The sequence below is a fragment of the Tachypleus tridentatus genome, chromosome 1 (genome assembly GCF_004210375.1).
Source record: "Tachypleus tridentatus isolate NWPU-2018 chromosome 1, ASM421037v1, whole genome shotgun sequence".
In the NCBI taxonomy this organism is placed as follows: Eukaryota; Metazoa; Arthropoda; class Merostomata; order Xiphosura; family Limulidae; genus Tachypleus; species Tachypleus tridentatus.
This window is the reverse complement of record NC_134825.1, coordinates 4,970,823-4,992,466: the sequence shown is the minus strand read 5'-3', so window position 1 is coordinate 4,992,466 and position 21,644 is coordinate 4,970,823. Positions and strand designations below refer to the sequence as shown.

The 21,644-nt window shown below is 32.4% G+C and overlaps 1 protein-coding gene across 1 annotated transcript in view; it reads left to right on the top strand.

Moving 5' to 3' along the window:
• LOC143233644 (tolloid-like protein 2) overlaps positions 1 to 21,644 on the top strand; it is a 99,994-nt gene that overhangs the window by 13,985 nt on the left and 64,365 nt on the right. The window contains exon 2 of the mRNA XM_076470140.1: positions 11,820 to 12,164. Within this exon, the coding sequence (XP_076326255.1) occupies positions 11,820 to 12,164 (345 nt within the window). The remainder of the gene's footprint in view (positions 1 to 11,819; positions 12,165 to 21,644) is intronic.

Here is a 21,644-nt window from a genome sequence, read left to right as displayed (position 1 = left end):
TACTGTTTAACAATAACTATCCAATACCCTATTAACATCGAATCGCTCCTCCTACTGTTTTAAAATAACTATCCACTATCTTATTAACATCGAATAACAGTACATAATCAGTAACACACTTCTAAAGTTCGTAAACAGTACATAATCAGTAACACACTTCTGAAATTCGTAAACAGTACATAATTAGTAACACACATCTGAAGTTCATAAACAGTACATAATCAGTAACACACTTCTGAAATTCGTAAACAGTACATAATCAGTAACACACTTCTGAAATTCGTAAACAGTACATAATCAGTAACACACTTCTGAAGTTCATAAACAGTACATAATCAGTAACACACTTCTGAAATTTGTAAACAGTACATAATCAGTAACACACTTCTGAAGTTCATAAACAGTACATAATCAGTAACACACTTCTGAAGTTCGTAAGCACTACATAATTAGTAACACACTATGAAATTCGTAAATAGTACGTAATCAGTAACACACTTCTGAAGTTCGTAAACAGAACATAATCAGTAACACACTTGCGAAGTTTGTGATATTCATTTGACTTTTATAGGACCGTATCTGATTATTAAACAACTGAAACATAATTTACCATAGATATTAAACAACTGAAACATAACTATCCTACTGTTTAACAATAACTATCCAATACCCTATTAACATCGAATTGCTCCTCCTACTGTTTAACGATAACTATCCAATACCCTATTAACATCGAATCGCTCCTCCTACTGTTTAACGATAACTATCCAATACCCTATTAACATCGAATCGCACCGCCTACTGTTTAAAAATAACTATCCAATACCCTATTAACATCGAATCGCTCCTCCTACTGTTTAACAATAACTATCCAATACCCTATTAACATCGAATTGTTCCTACTACTGTTTAACAATAACTATCCAATACCCTATTAACATCGAATTGCTCCTCCTACTGTTTAACAATAACTATCCAATACCTTATTAACATCAATTGTTCCTCCTACTGTTTAACATTAACTATCCAATGCCCTATTAACATCAATTGTTCCTCCTTCTGTTTAAAAATAACTATCCAATATCCTATTAACATCAATTGCTCCTCCTACTGTTTTAACTATCCAATACCCTATTAACATCGAATCGCTCCTCCTACTGTTTAACAATAACTATCCAATACCCTATTAACATCGAATTGCTCCTCCTACTGTTTAACAATAACTATCCAATACCTTATTAACATCGAATTGTTCCTCCTACTGTTTAACATTAACTATCCAATGCCCTATTAACATCGAATTGTTCCTCCTTCTGTTTAAAAATAACTATCCAATATCCTATTAACATCGAATTGCTCCTCCTACTGTTTAACAATAACTATCCAATACCCTATTAACATCGAATCGCTCCTCCTACTGTTTAACAATAACTATCCAATACCCTATTAACATCCAATTGCTCCTCCTATTATCTTATACCTACTTAACGGCGTATCCTGACTGTTTTTGTTTAACAGTGATAATCCAATATCTAACTAACGTGGAATTGTTGCGTTTTTTGTTCGACTCCTGTTTTCCAAAACGTAGTTAATTTCTAATCGTTACACACGCTATTCAAAACTAATAATCTAATTCCCAGTTCACGTCCCGTCGTCAGCCACGTTGTTTAAATCTAATTATTTATATCTACTTAACATCCAGTCGTTACACTGAATACCCAATACCAGTTAAAGTTTAACAGTTACACTAGTTACTCAAATCTAATTATCTAATAACTATTTAACATTAATCATTACATTTTTTGTTTACCACTTGTTATTCATAACTTGTTAAGGTACAATCGTCACACGTGTCTAACACAAATCTCTAGTTAACGTCGAGTCGTCACAGTTGTTGTTAAAAACTAACTATTAAATACCTAGTTCACAGTCCCCACTTCACATTTTTTGTACAACATTAAGTATCCAATACATAGTTAACATTTCAGCACTAATTATCCAGGTTTTATTCATATACTTACTATTACTCTTGGTTTTGAAGACGTTTATTCATTGTACATGACATAACAGTTTTCGCAATATTTAGGGATCTTACGTGAAGCATAAGAATAAATGTAAAATGTCCACTATTCTATGACACAAACTGTTGGTGGTGAGTGCTGTTACCAAGTATTTTCCCTTTGGTTTATTAGTTTAAAGTTAGAGAGACTGAGTTACGACTCCACGTGTGTCTTTGTACCTAGTTCCTAATCAGATGAACCTATGTATTTTGACAGTTTAAAGACTTCTGGATTAGATTCAAGAACAGAAACATATAAAGGTATACTTAGTTGGTACATGCTTCATATAAAGACTGCAGCTTTATATACTCATCGAATTTTTTATGTATAAAATATAGGTATGTAAAATACATAAGAAGTACACACTAAATATGCGAACTAATTATTCGCGTCCTAGTTCAGCATTAATGTTTCAGTTGTTTAATATATATAGTAAGTTATGTTTCAGTTGTTTAATATCTATGGTAAGTTATGTTTCAGTTGTTTAATATCTATGGTAAGTTATGTTTCAGTTGTTTAATATCTATGGTAAGTTTTGTTTCAGTTGTTTAATATCTATAGTAAGTTATGTTTCAGTTGTTTAATATCTATAGTAAGTTATGTTTCAGTTGTTTAATATCTATAGTAAGTTATGTTTTAGTTGTTTAATATCTATGGTAAGTTATGTTTTAGTTGTTTAATATCTATGGTAAGTTATGTTTCAGTTGTTTAATATCTATGGTAAGTTATGTTTCAGTTGTTTAATATCTATGGTAAGTTATGTTTCAGTTGTTTAATATCTATGGTAAGTTTTGTTTCAGTTGTTTAATATCTATAGTAAGTTATGTTTCAGTTGTTTAATATCTATAGTAAGTTATGTTTCAGTTGTTTAATATCTATAGTAAGTTATGTTTCAGTTGTTTAATATCTATAGTAAGTTATGTTTTAGTTGTTTAATATCTATGGTAAGTTATGTTTCAGTTGTTTAATATCTATGGTAAGTTATGTTTCAGTTGTTTAATATCTATGGTATCATAAATCTAGGGATAGAATATCTGAAAGTAGGATATACTGGTAAATATCTAATATCACTATTTTCATTTTGTTTAAACCCAACATTTACTAACTGAATGTGGTTCGACACTCGCTACGTAAAAACTAACTCTTCAATTCTTAGTTTTGAATTGAATTAAAAAAACAGACAGATTAGCGATAAATATTATTATTCTGAACTTAACCCAAACTGGAATGTATTATTATATGTATTATGTATTATTATATGTTTTACAAAACATTTCCGTAAGCGTAAGTATAATCACAGTCTATGTCTCCAGAATTGAACTCGGTATTTTACTATTACAGCTTCGTCAGAAACTAAAAACATCCTACAAGTTCACTAATTCGGTTACATCCATTTAGGCAACTCCTGAAGAAGATGTAATAACATAGTATTAAGCTAGTAAAGTTACGTTTTGGAAATAAAGGTCGTGATTTTATTTACGTATATACATATAGTAAACATTGTTGTGAAGTATGGTTGTTTTGTACTTCCAAACTTTAGATGTATGTGAAGTGTGGTTGTTTTGTACTTCCAAACTTTAGATGTATGTGAAGTATGGTTGTTTTGTACTTCCAAACTTTAGATGTATGTGAAGTGTGGTTGTTTTGTACTTCCAAACTTTAGATGTATGTGAAGTTTTGTGGTTGTGAAGTTGGTTGTACTTCAAACTTTAGATGTATGTGAAGTGTGGTTGTTTTGTACTTCCAAACTTTAGATGTATGTGAAGTGTGGTTGTTTTGTACTTCCAAACTTTAGATGTATGTGAAATATGGTTGTTTTGTACTTCCAAACTTTAGATGTATGTGAAATATGGTTGTTTTGTACTTCCAAACTTTAGATGTATGTGAAGTGTGGTTGTTTTGTACTTCCAAACTTTAGATCATTTTCTTGAAACATAATTAACTGTTGACTGTTGCGATAGCTACAAAACTGTGAATAATATAATAACAGTATAACTTCCGGCATGTGATGGTGTAAGGAAGGAAAATCCGGAGCTTATAATTGGATGAGAACCATAAGAAGTGATTCCGTTTCTGAAATAAACTAATGACGATTTGGAATCCGTAATTTCTGTTCACCCTCGCTAGGTTATCAGCTGTGACAACAATGATATATGTTGCGTATTGCTTGGCAGTGTTCTAGGAATGTGTCCCTTTGTATGAGCAGAGAATCACCCAATCCGCAGATTTTATCTGCACGGATAACAAATTAAAGTTGATAACAAATGATTTTTAACATTGGAAATTCTAACTTTAAAATGGAACAAATAATCTTATTTTAAAACAAATAGGATTTATCTTGTATCCGTGGATAAAATTACATATTAATTTGTTTTTCTGATGTTGAGCACGGGTTGTCCTGCGGCTAGAGCTCTGGATATTAAAGTTTGTGATCCAGATTCGAATTCATACAATACCACAAAATAGTTCGCGTAATTTAAACTGTGGAGGTCGTTATAAAAATAGGAGTTAATTCTTTGACGTGGACTGTAGGTAATATGGTGCGGATAGCCACTGACTTACGTGGACTGTAGGTAATATGGTGCGGATAGCCACTGACTTACGTGGACTGTAGGTAATGTGGTGCGGATAGCCACTGACTTACGTGGACTGTAGGTAATGTGGTGCGGATAGCCACTGACTTACGTAGACTGTAGGTAATGTGGTGCGGATAGCCACTGACTTACGTGGACTGTAGGTAATGTGGTGCGGATAGACACTGACTTACGTGGACTGTAGGTAATGTGGTGCGGATAGCCACTGACTTACGTAGACTGTAGGTAATGTGGTGCGGATAGCCACTGACTTACGTGGACTGTAGGTAAAGTGGTGCGGATAGCCACTGACTTACGTGGACTGTAGGTAATGTGGTGCGGAAAGCCACTGACTTACGTGGACTGTAGGACACATCATTAGGTAACGCTATTATAACTTGTTTCTTCGGAATATCAAACTTTAAATGTCTGGACACAGAAAGCTTTTCTCAACATTAATATTACTGTCAATGAAATAAGATAAATTCAGTAAGTTTGATTTTTTTTTCATCCGCGCTACTAATTTCTTCATGTAAGAAACATAAATAACAATAATCAGATACGGTCCTATAAAAGTCAAATGAATATCACGAACTTTGCAAGTGTGTTACTGATTATGTACTGTTTACAAATTTCAGAAGTGTGTTACTGATTATGTACTGTTTATGAACTTCAGAAGTGTGTTACTGATTATGTACTGTTTACGAACTTTAGAAGTGTGTTACTGATTATGTACTGTTTACGAATTTCAGAAGTGTGTTACTGATTATGTACTGTTTATGAACTTCAGAAGTGTGTTACTGATTATGTACTGTTTACGAACTTTAGAAGTGTGTTACTGATTATGTACTGTTTACGAATTTCAGAAGTGTGTTACTGATTATGTACTGTTTACAAATTTCAGAAGTGTGTTACTGATTATGTACTGTTTATGAACTTCAGAAGTGTGTTACTGATTATGTACTGTTTACGAACTTTAGAAGTGTGTTACTGATTATGTACTGTTTACGAATTTCAGAAGTGTGTTACTGATTATGTACTGTTTACGAATTTCAGAAGTGTGTTACTGATTATGTACTGTTTACAAATTTCGGAAGTGTGTTACTGATTATGTACTGTTTATGAACTTCAGAAGTGTGTTACTGATTATGTACTGTTTACGAATTTCAGAAGTGTGTTACTGATTATGTACTGTTTATGAACTTCAGAAGTGTGTTACTGATTATGTACTGTTTATGAACTTCAGAAGTGTGTTACTGATTATGTACTGTTTACGAATTTCAGAAGTGTGTTACTGATTATGTACTGTTTACAAATTTCAGAAGTGTGTTACTGATTATGTACTGTTTACAAATTTCAGAAGTGTGTTACTGATTATGTACTGTTTACGAATTTCAGAAGTGTGTTACTGATTATGTACTGTTTATGAACTTCAGAAGTGTGTTACTGATTATGTACTGTTTATGAACTTCAGAAGTGTGTTACTGATTATGTACTGTTTACGAATTTCAGAAGTGTGTTACTGATTATGTACTGTTTACAAATTTCAGAAGTGTGTTACTGATTATGTACTGTTTACAAATTTCAGAAGTGTGTTACTGATTATGTACTGTTTACAAATTTCAGAAGTGTGTTACTGATTATGTACTGTTTATGAACTTCAGAAGTGTGTTACTGATTATGTACTGTTTACGAACTTTAGAAGTGTGTTACTGATTATGTACTGTTTACGAATTTCAGAAGTGTGTTACTGATTATGTACTGTTTATGAACTTCAGAAGTGTGTTACTGGTTATGTACTGTTTACGAACTTTAGAAGTGTGTTACTGATTATGTACTGTTTACGAATATCAGAAGTGTGTTACTGATTATGTACTGTTTACAAATTTCAGAAGTGTGTTACTGATTATGTACTGTTTATGAACTTCAGAAGTGTGTTACTGATTATGTACTGTTTACGAACTTTAGAAGTGTGTTACTGATTATGTACTGTTTACGAATTTCAGAAGTGTGTTACTGATTATGTACTGTTTACGAATTTCAGAAGTGTGTTACTGATTATGTACTGTTTACAAATTTCAGAAGTGTGTTACTGATTATGTACTGTTTATGAACTTCAGAAGTGTGTTACTGATTATGTACTGTTTACGAATTTCAGAAGTGTGTTACTGATTATGTACTGTTTATGAACTTCAGAAGTGTGTTACTGATTATGTACTGTTTATGAACTTCAGAAGTGTGTTACTGATTATGTACTGTTTACGAATTTCAGAAGTGTGTTACTGATTATGTACTGTTTACAAATTTCAGAAGTGTGTTACTGATTATGTACTGTTTATGAACTTCAGAAGTGTGTTACTGATTATGTACTGTTTACGAATTTCAGAAGTGTGTTACTGATTATGTACTGTTTACGAACTTTAGAAGTGTGTTACTGATTATGTACTGTTTACGAATTTCAGAAGTGTGTTACTGATTATGTACTGTTTATGAACTTCAGAAGTGTGTTACTGATTATGTACTGTTTACGAACTTTAGAAGTGTGTTACTGATTATGTACTGTTTACGAATTTCAGAAGTGTGTTACTGATTATGTACTGTTTACAAATTTCAGAAGTGTGTTACTGATTATGTACTGTTTATGAACTTCAGAAGTGTGTTACTGATTATGTACTGTTTACGAATTTCAGAAGTGTGTTACTGATTATGTACTGTTTACGAACTTTAGAAGTGTGTTACTGATTATGTACTGTTTACGAATTTCAGAAGTGTGTTACTGATTATGTACTGTTTATGAACTTCAGAAGTGTGTTACTGATTATGTACTGTTTACGAACTTTAGAAGTGTGTTACTGATTATGTACTGTTTACGAATTTCAGAAGTGTGTTACTGATTATGTACTGTTTATGAACTTCAGAAGTATGTTACTGATTATGTACTGTTTACGAATTTCAGAAGTGTGTTACTGATTATGTACTGTTTATGAACTTCAGAAGTGTGTTACTGATTATGTACTGTTCTCAAACGAGATACAAAACTAATCTATTCAAGAACAAACATTAGATTCATGTTAATATTCGTCTATAAACTAAGGTATTCTTTAACTTTTACCTTAACATTGTAAAATAAAGAAAACTAAACTAGATGTAGTCGTTGGAAAGTAACTGAAACGTTGCGAGGATATAGAAACATTAGAAAAGTAAGTTTATATTGTTTCAAACTACTGGTTATTGTTTAAACCTACCGACAGAAACTAACGTAACTGCCTAATACTCAGTAACTGTGGACTGTTCTTCGAAATTTACCGATTTTACCATTTGTTTGACGACTGATATCAGAACTACTGCAGAAGCAGCGATAAAACTTGATTAATGAGTCATTTAGGTAAGAACCGATAAACAGTAATATTACAGACGTATATTAAATACATCATCACGGAATTTCAAGTCCTGCTGCACGAACAGTTGGTAAACTAAGGAACTTGTCTTTAGGAAATAGTACAAGATAAATGTTCTACAAGTAAAAATCAGTTTGATATTTAAAGTACAAGAGAAATAGGAATTTGTGGACTTATATCTTACCAGCTTTGGTGTCTCGAATGAGTAATAGTATTGTAATATATCAATAAAAGTATTCAAACAGCAACAATTTAAAGAAAATATGTGAGAAGATGTTTTGATTCTGACGAAAGAACATACGTTGCTTGTGATCTGAAAAAGTCATATTTATGAGTTGTAAATGTTCGTTATATACGTATTTTGTTTCTAAATATATTTCACGATCTCCTTTTACAGTAACCACTGATAGAACCATCTTTTATTTTCTTACACGTAAATACAATGTTTATGGTTTCAATCCTTCCTCCATATGGGATAATAGACTGTATTTGAATGTCCAATAGTTATACAATATTTCGAAATCCGAATATCCACAGGTTTGCGACTTCGGTTCTATTTTACTTCATTTATCAGTGTGTCACTTAAAAAAATCAATAGGTTTACACTACTGAAAATAAGAATAAATAATTAAATCAATGTGTAACAAATACGAAGTTTATTGAGGTTTTTTAAACATATATTACTAGTTATGTCATGAAAATGTAAACCTTTTGAGTCAATATTCTAGTTATAAACTGATTATTTAATATCTATACTTTAGTAACAGTAACTTTTGATCAAAGGAAGATATCGAAACAGATCAACAGTAGTAACCATTGTAGTTAATATGAATATATATCTGTCTTAACAAGAGTAGGTAGTGTCATAAAACAAACGTATAGTAGGATTATTCGTCAGTTGAATAACTTTATCATAATGATTAGAATAATTCAGGACAACTGGCTTCTTGTTATCACAGTTTTGTACACTATTCTTTTACCACAATCTTTAATTGGTACTACACCTAAACTATCGTGGTTAAATATATAATCTCCTTAATAGTTTAAAGTGCTGTACAATGAATATAACAACAACCAAAAAAACACAAAAATAGGTTTATGGATTCAAGAACACGAGTTAATTTCTTTAAAAGTCCTCTCTCTTCGAAGCTGAGATCAACACACTTTTAGGGTTTTTGTTGGCAATCGTCACTAGGAAAGCTAATGAGATGTGATAATGTAATCACCGTTGACCTGCTTTGACCTGAAGAATGGTCATGCTTGCTCATGTTACACAATCATAAATTATAGAGGGCGCAGCTTCTGCGTCAGAGATTATATTTTTAATTTCACATTTGGTGAAACTAAAATAAATCTGTACTGTTAAACAAATAGTCCGATGTTAAATACCGTAAAATAAATTAGACACAATGTTATTACCTTATTCACTCACCTAATTAATTTAGGTTACTATAACCTACACCAGAAACACGTATTTAAATATATATGTATACAACAGACTGGTACAGCACCAGCGACCAGTTAAAAGTTTAAATGTAATCGGAGAAAAATAAAAGACAAAAATACGTCTGTAGACAACTGAATACAGAAATACGATCAGAATAATAAATACATGAGCAGATAGATAAACAAATATATTGAGATAAATATACGTATGAAAGTAATAGACAGATAGACGGATTATTTTATTCAGATTAATGACTGTAGTAAAAAGAAGGGAGAAAGAAAATAAAAAAAAATGTTTGTTTTCTTTTTACAGACAATTTTGTGTTCAGAAAAAAAGGCTTATTTTATAAAACTGTCTGAAACAGCAATTTAGTCGAGCCTGTGTTTTCACCTCTCTTCATTTGTTACGTTTAGCAGCGAATACACGTACTGAATGAAAAGTCCACATCTCTTCTTTCATGCCGTTATTAATAAATAATGGAACAGAAACGGATTTTTTTCTTTCAGTGTAGTGTTTCTACCATCAAATGTAATAATGGTATCTTTTGGGGGGGGGATACTTTGGTATTAGTAAACATACTATCGTAGAAAGTTGTCCGTTCATAATTAGTGGGCCTCAGGTGGTTAGGGCGCTCAGCTCGTAATCTGAAGGTTGCGGGTTCGAATCTTCCTCACACCAAACGTGCTCGCACTTTTAGCTGTAGAGGCGTTATAATGTGACAGTCAATCCCACTATTCCTTGGTAAAAGAGTAGCGGTGGGTGGTGATGACTAGCTGCCTTCCCTGTAGTCTTGCACTGCTAAATTAGGGACGACTAGCGCAGATAGCCCTCGTGTAGCTTTGCACGATATTCTAAAACAAACAAACAAAACAATTTTTGACTATTTCTGTTAAGTAGATCTAGTATTGTTAAATGTTTTATTGTCATGTTTCTGTCATTTGGGTTCAGCAGGTTATTTTAATTAGGAGAGTTTTGTACCCATAAGTGTATTATAGGAACTTTTTTTTTGGATAATTTTGTATCAGTGAGTGTATTGTTGAATAATTTCTGTTAGAAAAGTTTTGTACCGACAAGTGGTTCTTTTAGATATTTCTCTGAGCTATTTAGTAAATGTGTTCCTGTCAGAGTATTGCTGTATGATTAAGTATTTTATTGTTTTATTTGTAGCTTGTGTATCGATAAATGTATTATTTTATACCTTATCCGCTCGGTTTTGTGTATTCAAATGATAAATGTATTATTATATACCTTATCCGCTAGGTTTTGTATATTAAAATGATAAATGTATTACTATATACCTTATCCGCTAGGTTTGTATATTAAAATGATAAATGTTTTATTATATACCTTATCTGCTAGGTTTTGTGTATTAAAATGATAAATGTATTATTATATACCTTATCCGCTAGGTTTTGTGTATTAAAATGATAAATGTATTATTATATACCTTATCCGCTAGGTTTTGTGTATTAAAATGTTTTGTTGAAATACTTTAGTTCACATCTGTATCGACATCTCGTGATGATGAGAAACCCACTTGGCAGTATTTTGATATTTTTGTAGCTATTTTTTATATCGGTGAATATATTGTTATGTTATATTTCAGTCGTTTTTGTATCGATAAATGTATTTTTGTTATTATATTTTGAGATTTTATTATCGGTAGATGTATTATTGTGTTATATCTTAGGTGGTTTTTTGTATCGGTAGATGTATTATTGTGTTGTATTATAGGTGTTTTTTGTATCGGTAGATGTATTATTGTGTTATATTATAGGTGTTTTTGGATCGGTAGATGTATTATTGTGTTATATTATAGGTGTTTTTTGTATCGGTAGATGTATTATTGTGGTATGTTATAGGTGTTTTTTGTATCGGTAGATGTATTATTGTGGTATGTTATAGGTGTTTTTTGTATCGGTAGATGTATTATTGTGTTATATTATAGGTGTTTTTTGTATCGGTAGATGTATTATTGTGTTATATTATAGGTGTTTTTTGTATCGGTAGATGTATTATTGTGTTATATTATAGGTGTTTTTTGTATCGGTAGATGTATTATTGTGGTATGTTATAGGTGTTTTTTGTATCGGTAGATGTATTTTTGTGTTATAGGTGTTTTTTGTATCGGTAGTTTATTATTGTGTTATATTGTAGGTGTTTTTTGTATCGGTAGATGTGTTATTGTGTTATATTGTAGGTGTTTTTTGTATCGGTAGATGTGTTATTGTGTTATATTTTATCTCGTTTAGCTATAGTTAATTGTATTAACTTTTCATGAAGATCGTTTGGAAGGAGTTGAACAAAAACAAGAAACTGTTTAATGAAAGTGTCTCTTCAGGTATCATCCAATTTCAAGATTCGAAGATTGTCATGAAGTTTCATTCTGACGAAGATCGTTCTGGCCTTGGTTTCCTGCTGACCGCTGTCCAGCAAGAGTGTCCGCCTCCAAGCTGCGACAGGAAGCTAACGGACTATAATTTCAAGCTCTCAAGCCCTAATTTTCCGTCAAACTACGAGAATCGTCGAATCTGTGATTACGTCATTGTTAAAAGATCCACAGTTGTTTGTAAACTACGTCTCCAGGTGGAGCTGTTTGACGTTGAATACGATGACAAATGTGAAACTGACTTTTTTGAAATGGACGGGGAGAAGTTTTGTGGGATCATGTCCGAAGGTCAGATTGGTGAGTAAATATATTTGTTTAAGATCAATAATTTTAAGTTGTGAAGAATAAAACCGTTCTCACCTAATTTTCAGAGTAAATGAATCATTTTATAGACTAAAATGAAGGGAATGCTATTGTTGTTTTGTGCTGTTGTTGTTTACATTTTGGATGTTAAAATACTTCAGTGGTAGAACATGCCATCTATGAGTTAACAAGGGAAACATTTTATCTGTTAAACGGATACTTATATGTTAATTTTGGTGAGATACATAATGTTAGGAGTTATCAAGAGAACAATGATAAATGTTTTACAAAAACAAAGTAGCTGTCGTGTCAGTGTTTTACGTAGCCACGCACCCTTATGGCTGCGCATCGTTTTCAATACTCCGAAAGGGAGCGCATGTGTAGCTTCTTAGTTGCAAATACAGCTTATTACAAGCTTGTTCTATGATTTATTTACAAACTGTTTTACTTGTACATTCTAGAGCAAAATCCACACTGGCCTATCTGCTGTGTCATCCACGGGGAATTGAATCCCCTATTTCATCATTGTACGTCTGTTGAAACAAATCATTTAAACACGATGTTTACAAACGTTGAACAAATACAGGAGTGTGTTAAACATATCTTTCACATTGGTATCACTGTTATAATATGTATAAACAGCAGTAATGAGTCCCGGTTTTTGTATTTTCTGCTTAAAACCACGTTTAATCAAAATCAGTTTATACTCAAAATGGCTCTGTCTTCCTAAATCATAGAAAGCAAGAGATCAAAACGAAAGGAAAAATACTTCATAATGTATCAGATGCCCTGCACTCATTCAATTTTACACCTAGTTTCACGTGTCCTTCTCAATTATCTCTCCTCGCTAAATTAATCGAATTTCTCCCTAGTTGTTTCCATAGAGACGCTCACTCTAGAAATTATCACAGTCTCTTTTTAACCGGAGGAGGATTGTGACGGAAAAAAGTTTGTTTGTGAATTTCGCGCACAGCTACACGAGGGCTATCTGCGCTAGCTGTCCCTAATTTAGCAGTGTAAGACTAGATGAAAGGCAGCTAGTCATCACCACCTACCGCCAACTCTTGGGCTACTCTTTTACCAACGAATAGTGAGATTGACCATCACATTATAACGTTCCCCCGACTGAAAGGGGGGACATGTTTAGTATGACAGGGAATCGAACCCGCGACCCTCGACTTAGGAGTCGAGCGTCTTAACCGTTAAAAACGTTAAGATAAAAAATTAAATTCACGAATGCAGATCAGCACGTGCATGTTACGTTTTATTACCATTAGTATATATAAAGAAATGTTAAAGAAAACTACTGTAGATATAATAACAAAGCGATCAACGTTTTGGTCAAACTACCTTCGGCTGTCCGTTTAGCCGAGAAAATGACCACTTATGTATATATTTTTTTACAAAGTTTATTACTTCTATGTAGGTTCAGTAACGTCGCCAAGTAAACAACCAACAGTTTTTAAAGCCAATTTTTCTCTAAACATCTAATTTTTTTATGTTATCACCTTCACATATATATGCATATATGACTTTGGAGAGCTCTCTATGAACGATTCTCACTATTGTATCACGTATTCCTTTAAAAACAACATTTGTCAGTTTTGTTTTGAGTATTTCTTTCGTTTTACCACTGTGCATCTTCGTCTCAACATGAATAATATTTCTGGGACAATTTCCTTTATATGTTAAGTAATATCTCTATCTACAGTCCCTAGCAATAAACGGAAACTAATATACATGTATTTATAAGCAGCTTTCATCGATGTGTTTTTTTTATAATCTGATTTCTTATCATCCGTGGACTGTCTGAAAGGATCCACTCAACAACTAATATGAGAAGTATCTTTAAATCCTGCCTAATTACTTCTAAAGGATTCCGGAACATTAACAAATACTTTTGTATTTTCCTTAAAATATAAAGTGAATTAGTTGATAAATGAAAAAAAATGTAGGCCTAGCTTACACAATAAATTCATTCTAATGAATCTAAGATATTTAATTTTCTGAGAAACCCAGCAAAGCGGCTCTTTTGTATAACTGCGGTAATAGTACAGAGAAATAGAACTAATAGTCAAAATTAGTGCTATGGTTGTTGTTTTCTTACTATCTTTTTGTGAATAATATTTGTATTTTCGTAGGAATTTCAATACTTAACGTTAGACGAAATTAGTGTCTCAATATATATTAATATTTATTTTTAATTTCCCGTAACTAACCTATCTGTTGAATAATACAGAATAATAAATTAGTAACATCTGTCTTGCGTGTTCTTCTAATCGTACATAAACATAGGTTTACTGAGACGATTAAAACACATTACGTACAGTGTATTTATAGTTTTGCAAATTCTTTTCAATAGTGAACTGACTTCTCTGTTCGAGTAACAACAAATATGTTTAAAACTTATTAAAATTACTACGGTATTGAATTTCTGCTAGAGAAAACTTACACATGAATCTGTCAATATGTCGTTATTAAGTTAACTTCCATGATGTAAGGTTGACACATGAATCTGTCAATATGTCGTTATTAAGTTAACTTCCATGATGTAAGGTTGACACATGAATTTGTCAATATGTCGTTATTAAGTTAACTTCCATGGTGTAAGGTTGACACATGAATCTGGCAATATGTCGTTATTAAGTTAACTTCCATGATGTAAGGTTGACACATGAATCTGTCAATATGTCGTTATTAAGTTAACTTCCATGGTGTAAGGTTGACACATTAATTTGTCAATATGTCGTTATTAAGTTAACTTCCATGATGTAAGGTTGACACATTAATTTGTCAATATGTCGTTATTAAGTTAACTTCCATGGTGTAAGGTTGACACATGAATTTGTCAATATGTCGTTATTAAGTTAACTTCCATTGTGTAAGGTTGACACATGAATTTGTCAATATGTCGTTATTAAGTTAACTTCCATGATGTAAGGTTGACACATTAATTTGTCAATATGTCGTTATTAAGTTAACTTCCATGGTGTAAGGTTGACACATGAATTTGTCAATATGTCGTTATTAAGTTAACTTCCATTGTGTAAGGTTGACACATGAATTTGTCAATATGTCGTTATTAAGTTAACTTCCATGATGTAAGGTTGACACATTAATTTGTCAATATGTCGTTATTAAGTTAACTTCTATGGTGTAAGGTTGACACATTAATCTGTCAATATGTCGTTATTAAGTTAACTTCCATGGTGTAAGGTTGAGACATTAATTTGTCAATATGTCGTTATTAAGTTAACTTCCATGGTGTAAGGTTGACACATTAATTTGTCAATATGTCGTTATTAAGTTAACTTCCATGATGTAAGGTTGACACATGAATCTGTCAATATGTCGTTATTAAGTTAACTTCCATGATGTAAGGTTGACACATGAATCTGTCAATATGTCGTTATTAAGTTAACTTCCATTGTGTGAGGTTGACACATGAATTTGTCAATATGTCGTTATTAAGTTAACTTCCATGGTGTAAGGTTGACACATTAATTTGTCAATATGTCGTTATTAAGTTAACTTCCATGATGTAAGGTTGACACATGAATCTGTCAATATGTCGTTATTAAGTTAACTTCCATGATGTAAGGTTGACGCATGAATCTGTCAATATGTCGTTATTAAGTTAACTTCCGTGGTGTAAGGTTGACACATTAATTTGTCAATATGTCGTTATTAAGTTAACTTCCATGATGTAAGGTTGACACATTAATTTGTCAATATGTCGTTATTAAGTTAACTTCCATTGTGTAAGGTTGACACATGAATTTGTCAATATGTCGTTATTAAGTTAACTTCCATGGTGTAAGGTTGACACATGAATCTGTCAATATGTCGTTATTAAGTTAACTTCCATGATGTAAGGTTGACACATGAATCTGTCAATATGTCGTTATTAAGTTAACTTCTACGATGTGAGACTTACACATGAATCTGTCAATATGTCATTATTAAATAAATCACTACAAAGCGAGGCTTACACATGAATTTGTCAATACATAGTTAATTAAATGATTAATTTGAGGTACCGACCCATTAAGCTGTAACCCGGATGAAAGTGGATGTAATTTCTATCTCTTTTTTTTCAGAATGTATTTAATTAACCTACAGTAAAAATACCTTCTATTAAAACGAAGATTGAAGAGAAATAACTCCTGTTCATTCTTAATTAATTGTTAACTAATTTCACTGGCTTACTCTAACTAAAAAGTTTGAAAATATTCTCCAGCACGTGCAATATTAATGCTGGTGTTTTAAAATGACAGATTTGTGATGATTTTACGGAAGAATTGTTCATTTCTTTGTTTGGTAAAAGTAATTATTCAGTGCACGATGTTTCAACGACTTGAGATAATTGTCAGTGAAAACATTACTACTATGTTATATCCTTTATACTGTTTGTTTTCGATTTCACGCAAAGCTACACGAGGGCTATCTGTGCTAGCCGCCCCTAATTTAGCAGTGTAAGACTAGAGGGAAGGCAGCTAGTCATCACCACCACCGCCGCCAACTCTTGGGCTACTCTTTTACCACCGAATAATGGGATAGTCCATAACATTATAAAGCTCGAGATTTGAACCCGCGACCTTGGGATTATGAGTCGAGTGCTTTAACCACCTGATTATGTCGGACTTCTTTCACCCTGCCGTTGTACTTTAACAGAGGTTTGTTCAGATACGCTTGTAAAAGAATGAGAAAACAGTCACTGTTAGTGAACTATGTTCATTGGTGTTTCTAATTTGTTTTGTGAAATTAGCTACTGTGAAAATATTGTGTTTTATCGCTTTTATATCATGAACAGAAAAATAATTTTAGCTAAAATAAAACGTAGGGTGAACATCAATTATGAAGCGGTAGATGGCCCATAAAATATAGTTCTCTGAAAAAAAAACAGTCACGATGGACACAGCAGCTAGCCCAGTGTGGCTTTGTCCTAAAATAACTCTAAAAAAAACAACAGTCACGGTGGACACAGCAGCTAGCCCAGTGTGGCTTTGTCCTAAAATAACCCTGAAAAAAAACCAGTCACGGTGGACACAGCAGTTAGCCCAGTGTGGCTTTGTCCTAAAATAACTCTGAAAAAAAAAACAGTCACGGTGGACACAGCAGCTAGCCCAGTGTGGCTTTGACCTAAAATAATCGAACACAATATTAAGCTTTCTCGCTAACACATCAAGCAATTATTCACCTTATGATCGACCAAACTATTCAGGCCAGTTTCCAACAAAACAATCAGATACTTCGAGTAAAGCTATGACAAAATTTTCTGGAACCGTTGGTCTAAGCCAATCAAAATATTTTGAGATCACATGATTTTAAACTGATTTTAACCAGTGTATTTCAGTGTTGATTTCATTCAACTGGTTTTAACACCTAAGAATTAATAAATAACTTTAAACTTCATATGAAACTCGGAGAAAAAGAATTGAAACCACCTTCACAGATCGTCGAGAAAACTGTTTTATATTTATTCCTGGTCGTTTAGTGAAGGTACAGTTAGCTTAACAAACACAGTAACAGCAAACTGTTTATATAAAATGTGCACGTGCTGTTCACGTTTCAGGAAAACTGTGAAACTTAAGAAAATATTAAATTACCAATAGAAATTAACATATTTCACAAACAGTAAGACGACGTTCTATATAAACCATAATACAGGGTAGTAGCATTCTATATAAACCATGATATTGGGTGGTACCATTCTACACAAACCACGATATACTGTAGTATATGGGTCATGTAACCCAAATTAAAAATGACTGGATATTCCGCCATGCTTTATATGTTCTGGCTATTTTGATATGAAAAATGACATTTATAATAAAATAAAAAAAGGTTTACTCATAAATCTTTTGTCTTTTTCATTTTTTAATTGGTAAAAAAACAAAGTGGCCGTCTCACACAATTTTTCCCTATCTTCCCTGAGCTTAAACCAACGTTTGCAATCACGTCAGTGTGCATATAGGTTAAAAGGTCATAAAACTAGCTATTATACCAGACGCACAATGAAATGAATTTTTTCCACAATAAGAAACGAAACATTTCCTTGTAATGGGAGTACTATTTTTTATATCGGAATTGCATTTCAACGTACAGCTAAACAACAGTCATTTAATAGCCTGGAACCAGATTCAACCTTATTTCCGTACAGAAATGTGACACAAGCGGTTGGCAGAAATAAACATTGATAACTATACCAACGATTGTTACAGAGAAGAATCATTAATTATCGGAAACTGTTCTGTGACCTTTAATACTGACATAAACCGGTGCAATTTTCATGAGTTCAGCCGAGTAAATGATAAAATTAACTCCCTTCGCGCTCAACTGGTCGATAAATGTATTGCTTAAGAGTGGTATGGGCAAATCGAGTGGTCTACACGCTCAGTGGACTTCAATTACATCAACCATATGGAACATTGAAAGAACTTTTGGGAGGCACGTGAAGTCAAGTGACTTCAGACACCAAAGATGCCCCGAAAACAAGAGATATCTATAACTTTATGAGATCTCTGATTTTAAATATGAAACACCAGTGACAGGCTGTTTTTACGGTTCAGAATGACCACACCCAAACCAGAAATAAAACATCATTAGATGTAACAATGTGAAATTCCTCAAAAAGAATGCTCATTTACAATCACGAGCTGAATAACAAACAATTTACATTTTAGATAACGTCACCAGATGGCGCCCTTCTATAGAACCGAGCTGTGTTGATAAACATTATTACACGACAGTGATGTTTTCATTGTCTACCTTACATTATTAAACATTTTGATTACTTTTCACAATTTTGTCCAGTTTTTATCTCAATATTCAACTGGTAGTGTATGTTAGTATTGAGGAATAGTCCAGCAGGTCCAAAACATCGAACTTAAGAGCTTTGTATGATTAAGCCTATTTTTCTGTGAATAGCGAAGCTCTTAAAAGATAAAATGAGAAGAGATTGATTGACTGGTTTTTGAAACTTATCTTAGATCTTTACTTCTTGTACCATTTAAGTTGTTAATATAATTCGAAGTGAAACTCAGTTTTTACGTGTAATATTAATGCATAGTTTAATTGTAAGTTTAATTGTCGATTAGTTTGCTCCTTCCTTATTTTAATTAAATTTTCTCTGGCTATTAACATTGTTTTTCCTTTCCTTTCTCTTATTTTTCGGTTCTTGATTCATAATGTAATTAATACAGACCTACTTAGAAAGTTGTATTTAGAAAGTCATACACTTGACTGTGAAAGGTAATTTAAGTTAATGATATTGATACGAGTTAACTAATGTTGTTTGTTTTAAGCACAAAGTAATATTCTATGTTAACTAATGTTGTTTGTTTTAAGCACAAAGTAATATTCTATGTTAATTGATGTTGTTCGTTATTCTATGTTAACTAATGTTGTTCGTTATTCTATTAATTAATTCAAAAAAGTGACAAAAAATAATTTGAAAATTTCAAACTTTTCATTCTTCCTTTTTCTTGTTTTTTAAAGAACATATAAACAGAATAACACAAACTGAATCAGTATGGTTCTTAAACAGAATAACACAAACTGAATCAGTATGGTTCTTAAACAGAATAACACAAACTGAATCAGTATGGATCTTAAACAGAATAACACAAACTGAATCAGTATGGATCTTAAACAGAATAACACAAACTGAATCAGTATGGTTCTTAAACAGAATAACACGAACTGAATCAGTATGGTTCTTAAACAGAATAACACGAACTGAATCAGTATGGTTCTTAAACAGAATAACACGAACTGAATCAGTATGGTTCTTAAACAGAATAACACGAACTGAATCAGTATGGTTCTTAAACAGAATAACACAAACTGAATCAGTATGGTTCTTAAACAGAATAACACGAACTGAATCAGTATGGATCTTAAACAGAATAAGACGAACTGAATCAGTATGGTTCTTAAACAGAATAACACAAACTGAATCAGTATGGATCTTAAACAGAATAACACAAACTGAATCAGTATGGTTCTTAAACAGAATAACACGAACTGAATCAGTATGGTTCTTAAACAGAATAAAACGAACTGAATCAGTATGGATCTTAAACAGAATAACACGAACTGAATCAGTATGGATCTTAAACAGAATAACACGAACTGTATGGTTCTTAAACAGAATAACACAAACTGTATCAGTATGGATCTTAAACAGAATAACACGAACTGAATCAGTATGGATCTTAAACAGAATAACACAAACTGAATCAGTATGGTTCTTAAACAGAATAACACAAACTGAATCAGTATGGTTCTTAAACAGAATAACACAAACTGAATCAGTATGGTTCTTAAACAGAATAACACAAACTGAATCAGTATGGTTCTTAAACAGAATAACACGAACTGAATCAGTATGGATCTTAAACAGAATAACACGAACTGAATCAGTATGGATCTTAAACAGAATAACACAAACTGAATCAGTATGGTTCTTAAACAGAATAACGCAAACTGAATCAGTATGGTTCTTAAACAGAATAACACAAGCTGAATGAGTATGGTTCTTAAACAGAATAACGCAAACTGAATCAGTATGGTTCTTAACCCAAGTAGCTTTATGACTAGTCTCAGAAGATTACAACCCAACCTATCTCGGTCAATAAGGAGAAAGTGCAGTGTGATCAAATATTGGATCTGGAACTAACACCAACAGTGAAGAACTAACACCAACAGTCCATAGTCGTTGCTTGTTTAACATAATTCATGTACAACTGAGCTGAGTAGCCAAAAACACATCTCAAATATTATATCCATGCTTCTACCAAGTTGAGTAGATTAACTCACATGAACGTAATAAGAACACGAGTGATCAAGACAGCTGTTTAAGACCAAGAAATGAAATTTATCAATGGGTCTACCTTATTTTCTATTTTACTAATGTCAGCGATTTATTCTACCAAAACAATTTTGCTTTCTTATTTAGGATTTCAAATCAAAGAGTTATGTTTAAATATATATATATATATATAGCTTAATAAAATTAGAACTAATTCTTTCATCTGAACGGTCTCCAACTATATTTTTCAGCGAGAGAGAAAAAAAACATATTGTTTTATTTCCTTGTGATCATTCAGCATCATCAGCTGTGAACGACAGAAACAAATGTGAAAATTCAAGAGTTGAGTCTAATTTTAAAACTTGCGCGCGCTCAAACAGGATATAAACACGTGGGGAAAAGCTCCAAACCATACATTCAGCAAACGATTTCCGTGTTATTCACTTCTTTTAGCTTCTCTAATATATTCTTTCTCTTCTGTCATTCTTGATATCGATTTGTGAACTGACAGAGATTGAAATTCTCAGAGAGAAACATGAACAACTGACTTATATAATTAGCGAATCGAATTATTTTTCCTTGCTATCAACTTACGCCACTAACATATCCGTGTCATGAGCACGAGGCTGAGGTTGTTTCCTCAGGTCTGGATAAATCAG